Here is a 9,226-nt window from a genome sequence, read left to right on the forward strand (position 1 = left end):
CGGCGGGCGGTGCCCAAGGGGTTAACCGCGGCCGCCCGGCCGCCCGCCCCGCGCCATTGGTCGGCGGCCGCCGCGCGGCGTCCAGCCAATGGGCGGGCGCCGTCCACGAGCGGGGCCCGCGTGCGGGCGGCGCCCATTGGCTGGGCGCGAGTGTGGGAACGGCGGCGGGGGACGTTTCACACGAGCCGCGCGCGTGCGGCGCGCGCTATAAGTAGGGGCGGCCAAGGGCGCGCGGCACCCGCGCCCCGCTGGCCCCGCTGCCGTCGCCCGCCCCGGCCCCCCCGCTCCCCCCGCGCCTCCTCCGCGGTGGCGCGCGCTGCGGGCGCAGGATGCCGGCCGACCTGATGGAGAAGAGCAACGCCTCGCCGGTGGCCGCCACCCCCGCCAGCGTCAACGCGACACCCGACAAGCCCAAGACGGCGGCGGAGCACCGGAAGGTAAGGGCGAGCGGGACGGGGCACACCGGGCAGCGCAGCGCCGTGCGGAGCGGTGCTGGGCGCTGACCGCCGCCTCTCTTGCAGTCCTCCAAGCCTATCATGGAGAAACGGCGGCGGGCGCGCATCAACGAGAGCCTGGGGCAGCTGAAGACGCTCATCCTGGACGCGTTGAAGAAGGATGTAAGCGGGGGGGGACCGGGGCGGGGGGCGCGGGGGGGACCGGCCCCGCCGGGCCGGCCTGAGCCCCGCCTGTGCCCGCAGAGCTCGCGGCACTCTAAGCTGGAGAAAGCCGACATCCTGGAGATGACCGTCAAGCACCTGCGGAGCCTCCAGCGAGCGCAGATGACCGGTGAGTCCGGGGGGCCAACCGGGGAGGGGGGGCTGGGGCGGCCCCGCCTGCATCCCGACGGCTGGGGGCATCGCACTCCCCACCTGCATCCTCGGTAGTGAGGGTGATGGGGGCACCCGGCTCCACACCTGTGTCCCTGGTGCTGGGGGCTGATGGGGGGCACTGTGCTCTGTACGTGTATCCCCAGTGCAGGAGGGCTGTGGGGGACGCTGTTCTGTTTGTCTGCATCCGTGGTACTGGAGGGCAGTGGGAGGGCTGCAGTCCCAGCAGAGCTGTGCTCCCCACCTGGGTCTGTTTTGTGGGGGCAGGAGGCACAGGAGCCACCGGGGGGGACTGTGCTCCCAACCTGGATCCCTGGTACTTGGGGGCACAGGAGGACTCTTGGGGGTTGTCAGTTCCCCACCTGGGTCCCTGATGCTGGGGGACTTGGTAGTGGAGGGGCCATGCTCTCCGTCCGGATCATCGGCACCAGGGAGCACAAGAGATGCGGCCAGAGGGGCTGCATTCCCTGCCTGGATTCCTGGCTCAGAGGGGCTACAGGATGCAACAGTGGTGGGCTGCACACCCTCATCCCCTGCAGAGCCTGCTGACTGCTGTGCGCCTCTCTCCCCCCGCAGCTGCGCTGAGCACAGACCCCACGGTGCTGGGCAAGTACCGTGCCGGCTTCAGCGAGTGCATGAACGAGGTGACGCGGTTCCTCTCCACCTGCGAGGGCGTCAACACCGAGGTGCGCACCCGGCTCCTGGGCCACCTGGCCAGCTGCATGACCCAGATCAACGCCATGAACTACCCTGCGCCCCCCCCACCGCCCCCGCTGCCACCAGCCGCAGCCTTTGGGCCACCCCTGGTGCCGCCGGGCAGTGGCGCGGGGCCGCTCCCGGGCATGCCCTGCAAGCCGGGCGCTGACGCAGCCAAGGTGTACGGTGGCTTCCAGCTGCTGCCAGCCTCCGATGGGCAATTCGCCTTCCTCATCCCCAGCGCCGCCTTTGCTCCCGGCAGTGCTGTACTGCCACTGTATGGCAGCCCACCCACGGCCGCCACCGCTGCCTCACCGCCTGGCCCACCACCCGGCACAGCTGACTCAGTCTGGAGACCCTGGTGAGGGTGGTGGGCGCCGGACTGGACTGAGCACTACACCCCGTGCTGCTGGCACGGCTGTACATAGGTTATATGTTCATATTGGATTGTGCCTTTGTACCATAGCACTCCCTTGGCAGTGTTTCGTGTTTTACACGAGATCTTTTTTCTCCCTTCCCTCCCCTTCCTTATGTGACACCAAAGATCGGGGTTTTCTTTTTTTTTGAATGCTCTTAAAATAAAAGTGTCCCTTCCATTTTGGAAGGCCTTTTGGAGATAAGTTGGAGTGCTGGCATGTGTGCATAGGAGGGAGCCCAGCTCCTGGCTTGCTCCTGGCTGCCTGGGGATAGTGCTGCTTCAGGGTTGCCTTGTCCTGCTCTCCAAGCTAGAGTTGTCACTTAGACCCACTGTCCCCTCTCCCTGCCCCAGGGCAGATGTAATCACTGCTTCCTTGGGAGCAGCTCAACTGATCAGACTTGTTAAAAAGAGCTTATGTTTGCAGAGCTGGTGAACATGCTGAGGGAGGCACCTCCGTTCTGTTCCTGGCTCCTCAGGTTGATGGAGTGGAGTAGCCCAGGTAAAGCGAGACAGATTCGGTGCAGAGCCTGACAAGCCCGGCTCCTGATCTAGGCTGCCCGGGTGAGCCTCCTGCCCTGGGCCTGGAGGGGCCCGCTCCCGGGCCATGGTGTAAATCGCAAATGACTTCAGTCAGTTGATTTAGAGAGCAGTGCCTGCCAGCTTCTCCTGTTACAAAAACAGCGGCTCTCCGCAGGACAAGCCTGACACGAGGGCTCCTGTCTCCTGGCTGACAGGCTGCAGCAGGCGCTGGGCACCACCTCCACCTGGACTTAAAAGCACAGTGCTGTTCCTGGCCCTGAGCACCAGCCAGGCTCTGCTTGATGATTAATGTGCTGCATGTGTTTTTGATAGAGTTGGGCATTTCCTCTGCTGTTATATGGAAAACATGTGTCTGGGGGAGTGATGTGGGGCTGTGCGGACTATCTCTATAACAGGGAGCGGCAACTGACCCCTTTGACTTAGTCATGCCCCATTTCCAGGCAAGATGCGAGCCCTGGATAGAGATGAGCGGCAGTCTCCGGTTACAGCTTGCATTGCCCTTCTTAACAAGTCCTAACTCAGAGCGGACAGCTTTAAACCATGCCAGGATCCACTGGGGATTCCTTCCAAATCCTGCTGCAAAAGCTTGTTGGATTTTGTCCGGATCAGCCAGGTGTTTGACTGTATCCAGGTGCTGGGGAAATGAAAGCTGGGGAGAGTGTGAGACCAGACAGATTAAACCTACTGGGGTTTGAATCCCTCCAGATTTTACTCCCCTTCTCCTTGTACAGAAACACAGCCTCCTGATCTGAAAATACTTCTTGGGATGGGTTTTGTACCAGGGAGAGAGGGGGGGATGTGTCCGGGATCTCTCTCTGCAGGGCATATGGATGATGGGGCAAGTGGCAGCTCTCTTAAAAGGGGCTGGAGGGGCGATGATCTCCCTGGGTGATGCAGAAGAGCTTCCCCTCTTCTGTGTCCCAGTGCTTTGCTGGCCTGTCTGCATTGCCACCCTCATGGGGGCATCTCACAGCCAGGTTCTGTGTGCCAGGCTTGGGAATATTGGATTTGCTGTCCCTAGGCAGGTGTGTAGCTGTACAGGCTGCACCTGCCTTCCCTTCCACCAGCCGGAGTGTCACTTTTCTGCGCTGGAGGTACCGAGGGCAGGACTGAGCCCACCTTCTGTTCAGAGAAGCTCTCGCAGGACCTGTCTGTCTGGGAATCGCATCAGACCAGCTCCTGCTGCTGGATGGCCTGCCTGGGGCTGATGCAGACCTGTAAGAGCTGAGGCTGTTCCAGCTTAGCAGAGTCCTCCTTTTCTGCTGAAGCAGTTTGGAAAGTGCATTAGAAAAAGACATTGCTGTAGGCTAAAGGAGAACACAGAGCAGACCCAGCAGTGAAAGACAAGATGAACCTATTTGCTAATGGAGTTTAAATAGTCTAGTATAAAGCAGATATGCCATGCTTGGACTGGTTTCTCCAAAGCTTTCTGTGTTTACTCTATCCCACAGCCTGTTGACATGAGAGATCTGCTTGAGTTTGTGAGCTTTGAGGGGATCAGAGCAATTCCCAGGAGCTGCGCTCTTGATGCCAATTCACTGAGCCCGTGACAAATTGGGATGACAAATGCAGGCTGTGGGTCCACGGACCATTATATGCAGGAGTTGCCCTTCAGGTGCAGCAAGTGCCTTCAAACTAGTGCTGCGGGATGAGCAGGCAAGGGTAAGGGTTGGATGGGGAGTGCCAGGGAATGGACAGGGCTGAGCTGCTGGACTGTGGCCTCTTGTTTGGCCGTGACCTTGCATGGGGTTGTGCAGGACAGGTAGGAAAAGGGACTGGGCTTGGTGCTGCCAGATGGGGTGCAGCTCCTGTCGGCTTCCTTGGAGACTGGTGAGCCCTGCCTGCCAACAGAGAGGACCCTGGCGAGGGCTGGAGCCAGGTCTGTTCCTCTCAGATTATTGCTCCTGGGGTTGTAAGCAGTTTGCCACAATCAGGTGCGTACACTTGCAGCCTGGGGAGGGCTGAGCTGGAGGGAGCAGCTCTCCATCCCTGCCTGTGCGGGGGGTCCGTGAGCAGGGGGCTTTGCCTGGCTCTGCCAGCACCCTGCCGTGCCCCCCACCTGCCACGGGACTTACATCCCCGGCTGCCCCTCGCATCCCCGCAGCTCCCTTCCATCGGCCGATGCTGCCGTCCCGGGAAACCTGTCATTAAAGTCAATTAACTTTTCCCACACTCCTCGTGAGCGGTGCAAAAACCCCTCCTCACTTCCTCCTTGGCTCTTAAGTGCTACCATATGGCACGGGCCCCTGTGCCCCCCTCCCTGCGCCTGCCCTGCCTTTGATTCCAGCCAGACAGCCGGAGCTTTATGATTTAAGCCGGGAGAGCCCTCGTACCAAGCCCTGGGCTGCTCTGCGGCCAAGGTGGTTTTTTTAGCAGGCAAGGCTGTTTTCTGGCAGGAAATGAATAGCTCCCAGATGAGCTCAGGAACCTGAGAGGTCGTGAGAAAGGAGCGAACCCCCGGCGTGGTGGCGGGCTGCCAGGCGGCGCGGGAGGGAGCACGCCGGCACACGAGCCTGCTCCGGCCCCCGCTGGCAGGCGCCGAGGCCGAATGCCGGCAGCCCGTGGCCCAAGGCCGGCAGCCCGCCGTCGCACGCCGCCTGCACGCCTCGGACGAGACCCGGCCCCGCTGTCCCAAACCACCGTCCTCGTTCGTGCCAGGGGTCTGTGGCTGCTGGCTGACCTTGGGCTGGGATCCAGCCCTCCGGCCCGCGGGGAGCGTGGGATGGAGAAAAAGCAGCCTGGCAGCCGGGCTGGGGTTGGGGGGGCGCGAGGCGGGCGGTCTGGGGGTGCCAGGGCAAGACCCCCGCAAGACCGGCACTGCAAACCTCCCTGGGGGCTGCAGGCCACGGGCGTGTGAGCAGGTTGGGGATGGCTGCTCGCTGCGGGGATGGGGATGCTCCAGGCACACGGCCCCCTCCAGCCCCATGGTGGGGCCGGATCCTGCCCACACCCAGGGAGCCTGTGACCCGGGTTTGTGCCAGTGCCCCAAGGCCAGCACCCACCTTTGCTCTGCTGCAGCCCCTGGGGCAGGGTGGGGAAGGGGACCTGTGATTTACGGGGGTGACATGTATTTTGCTTAAACCAAGTCAAACAAAAGCGCGGTTTGTTTTGCAGAGCGCAGGCTTCCTGGGGGGGTCAGCCCAGACAAATGACTCTGCTCCCGTTGGTTCAACATTCACGGCCGCACCATCCGCTGGCACTGGGGATGGCGTTCCCGGCTGAGCTGGGGAGAGCTTCTCCCCTTCCCAGCTCTGCAGCAGGAGCGATTTCCGATGTCCCCTGCCCTGGCAGAGCTGTCCCCCAGGCACAGCCGTGCCAGAGCCATGCCCCAGGGGTACCAGCTCGCCGTACGGTGCCTTGCAAGTGTCCGAGGACGGTGGTTTGATCCATACAGGCTGAGGTCTGCTCTTCTCGTGCACAGCCATGGCTCAGCACTGGGCTGGCACCTGCGGTGAGCACTGGGAGTGGCTGGGGGCACATGTCCTGCCTGCTGGCACTGCAGCGAGGGTGGCGCGGGGGCTGTGACACCGGAGGGGTGCAGGGCTGGGGGGGGAGGGGCTGTCCCTGGGGTGTTTGCTGAGGGTGACACAGGGGCTGTGACACCGGAGGGGTGCAGGGCTGGGGGGGGCTGCCCCTGGGGTGTTTGCCGAGGGTGGCACAGGGGCTGTGACACCAGAGGGGTGCAGGGCTGGGGGGGGCTGCCCCTGGGGTGTTTGCTGAGGGGGGTGTGAGGGCGGCAGCGCAGGGCAGAGGTGCTGGTGCCGAAGGACAGCCAAGAGGTAGGGCTACCTGTAATCTGTTGTGATTAGGAAGCTGTTTCCAGCTGGGGTTTATTGCCAATAAAGCCAGCTCAGCACTACTGCTGGGGCATTAACTCTTACCTGCCCCGCACAACAGCAGCCCTGGACTTTACCTTTGGGCCCAAGGAGACCAAACACCAGTGGCAGGGCATGGCACGCGGGCAACACCCTGCCCGAGTGGGACACACCGCCCGGCACATGTTGCCGAAGCCCCTGCCCCAACCCCCTCCGCCTGTGGCACAGGGGGACGCAGCGGGAGCCCGGCCGCAGGGATGAAGGCTCTGTACCCAAACTCCTGAGGGGTTCAGCTGTAAAAAAGCAGCTTCATGCTTAATTAAAAGCAGACCTGCTGTAACGAGCCTGCCAGCACACCAGTGTGACTCGGGCAGCTCCGCTAGAGCAGAGACTGGGACTCAGCCTTGCTGTGGGACAGGGACACACAGTGGCCCAGCGGCTGGGAGCTAGGGCAGGGTCACCCTGTGACTCCCTGGGAAGCCACATCTCCCTTCACGTCCTCCCACCTCCTCGAGGAAACAGCCCGTCTCTGATCCAGTCTGTTGCTGCTTAGCACCTCGTGGAAAGTCATCCCTAAAGTCACCCCCGGGAGTGGGGCCTCCACGGGATCCTTCCCCACCCCGAGCAGGGTCCCATGCCATCCCCAGGCTGTTGCCTCCCATCGCACCGCCCAGCCGTGCCAGCACCGGCACCGCCAGCGATCATGCCTGCCCTGCAAGGGAGATGTCTGCCGAGGAGCCGCGGCAGCACCGGGGGCAGGCTGCTCTCTGCTCTGGGTCCTCGAGGACTGGGACGGCACGAACCGCTCTGGATGTAGGCGCACCAGGGTGCCTCGCAAGAGCCTTTCCAAGGGTGCCCGGCGTTTTGTTGGCTTTTTCTGGTTGACGAGGAGGTCAGAGGGCTGTCAGCAACGACTGGAGGCTGCCACAGCTCTTCCTGCTGCAGAAGATGGGCTGCAGCTCTGGTCTCTGGAAAACATTATGAGTTCTTGAAACCGTAAAACAATCTGGCTGGTGTCTCTCCCTCTGACATTGGAAATCTGGACAGTGTTTGTACCAAGAGAGGGAGCAGGATGTAGAGACACATGCTGAACCTCACAGTTACGTATCTTGCCTGGCTCTCGCTCCTGCAGCCCTGCTGCAGCCCAGGCACAGATGAACCCCCATCTCTTTTGGCAGCGCCGACACGCGTAGGGCATCTGCCAAACAGAGGAGACAGTTCTGGGCCTGAACCCACCGCAGCCCAGCAGCATCCTCACTGAGGCTAACGACTAGTATAAAGCAGGACCAAAACAGGCTGATCCTGCTGGGCTTGGGGAACGTTTGGCTGTGTTCGCAGCTCCAGCATCAGGCTGAGCCCCATCCCTGCCTCCAACAGCAACAGGCTCAGCTCCAGACCTGGAAGACAACCTGCCTTTGTCCCAGCAGTGAAATGAATCCAGTTTATGGTGGGGGAGAGCAAATGGCCCGTTGCACTCAGGGGTTTGACTTCAATATGTAAAAGCAGAGCAACACCGGAGCCCTTCCTGGCTACAGAGGAGAGACCGGGACATCCTTCAGGGCTGCATTGTGGTGGGTGCTGGAGGAGATGATGGGCCTAGAAGCGGATGGAGGAGCTTTGGGATGACGATGCACCAGGACAAACCCTTCCACTAGGCAGCATTCCCAACTGAACCAGTGCTATGTATGGTGAACGGACAGGTAAATGGGAGCCCTTATCCCCAGCTCTGCATCTGGGAGGGCTCTGGCTGGTCAGCAGCTGTATGAGGGTCTCATGGCGAGGACCCTAGTGCGCCTGACGGATGCTTCCTTTCCCCTGCAGCCAAGCCTCGCTTCTCGCCGTGGGGTCGGCACTGGCTCGTCCCGCAGCACAGAGCTCCGCGCTCCCCTTCCCACAGGGCGGCTTGCTTTCAGCCATCCTTCAGCTTTCATTGTTCTCTGAAACAGAGGGGCTGGCAGCTGGACAGCCCAGGCTGGTGTTTCTGAGCGGGCTCCAAGCAGCTGTTTGTGCTCGCAGACGGTGCTGGCGCTCGCTGCCTTCCCTGCTGGGCTCGGCTGCGTGCGGGCAGGCTGCAGGCAGGGGCTGTGGGCAGGGGCTGCGGGCAGAGGCTGTGGGCAGTCCCCCTGCCTGTGGTGCTGCTGGTTTGGGTCAGCTCTCACCGGAGGTTTGAGAGTAGCTCTGGTGGTGGGCACCGGGTGAGCAGGGTCACATCCCCACAAAGGGCTGAGGAGCTGGACCACCATTGCCACCCGCTGCTGGACAAACGGACGTGGGCAGCGGCATGGGAGCAGGCTAACAGGCAAAGGGGAGAGGGGCACGGCCATGAGCTGCATTGTGCTTGCTCAGCCCCTGTCATGGCAAGCACGAGGGTCACAAGGTGCCTCTCAGGGAGCTCCTCCTGCTCCCCCCTCCCACCGGGATCCAGGGCTCCCTTATCGCCCGGTGTTTGCCTGTCTGGGGGAGCACACTGCAGACGGGGCTGGTTAACCACCACCCATGGGAAACAGGCCAGGAAAAGGTCTGACGGGACGGGCTGTCTGTGCCCCCTCGTCCTTCACAGGGGGGCTCAGACCCCAGCTGGCCCCGTGCACTCACTGGCGGCTGCAGGCTGCTCCAGCGCCAGCTCCGGTGTCAGCCACGTTTCACAGCTCAGAGTTGTCCCTCCTGCGTTAAAGTCCACTGAGACCCCCCTCCCAAAGTAAACAGGAGCCAGTTTATTGCTCACTGGAGTCATTTCCCCGGGAGGTCAGAAGGGCTGTCCTTGGGGCTTGTGACTGCCTGCTAAGCTCCGCTGAGCCGAGGTGTTACGAGAGCACCATGCGCTGGAAAGAACAGCGTTTAGCCCTGGGAATGCCTGCAGCCTGCTCTAAACCTTGGGACAAAGTCCTGTTTGTCTTCCCTTGCTCTTCAGGGTGCCATGCTCCGGGCTC

General features: G+C 62.2%; 1 protein-coding gene across 2 annotated transcripts; it reads left to right on the forward strand.

Moving 5' to 3' along the window:
- The first annotated feature begins 250 nt into the window (after window positions 1–250).
- On the forward strand, window positions 251–2,119 carry HES1 (hes family bHLH transcription factor 1). 2 transcript variants are annotated; one of them, XM_068406340.1, is made up of 4 exons: window positions 251–437; window positions 522–617; window positions 699–786; window positions 1,404–2,117. In XM_068406340.1, the coding sequence occupies exons 1-4, from the start codon at window positions 330–332 to the stop codon at window positions 1,886–1,888; spliced, it is 777 nt and encodes a 258-aa protein (XP_068262441.1). In that variant the 5' UTR covers window positions 251–329; the 3' UTR covers window positions 1,889–2,117. The 2 variants fall into 2 exon arrangements, with proteins under 2 accessions (XP_068262441.1, XP_068262440.1); XM_068406339.1 differs by having other exon boundaries at window positions 522–786; window positions 1,404–2,119.
- The last annotated feature ends 7,107 nt before the right edge of the window (window positions 2,120–9,226 follow it).

Source organism: Nyctibius grandis, chromosome 8 (assembly GCF_013368605.1).
Source record: "Nyctibius grandis isolate bNycGra1 chromosome 8, bNycGra1.pri, whole genome shotgun sequence".
In the NCBI taxonomy this organism is placed as follows: domain Eukaryota; kingdom Metazoa; phylum Chordata; class Aves; order Nyctibiiformes; family Nyctibiidae; genus Nyctibius; species Nyctibius grandis.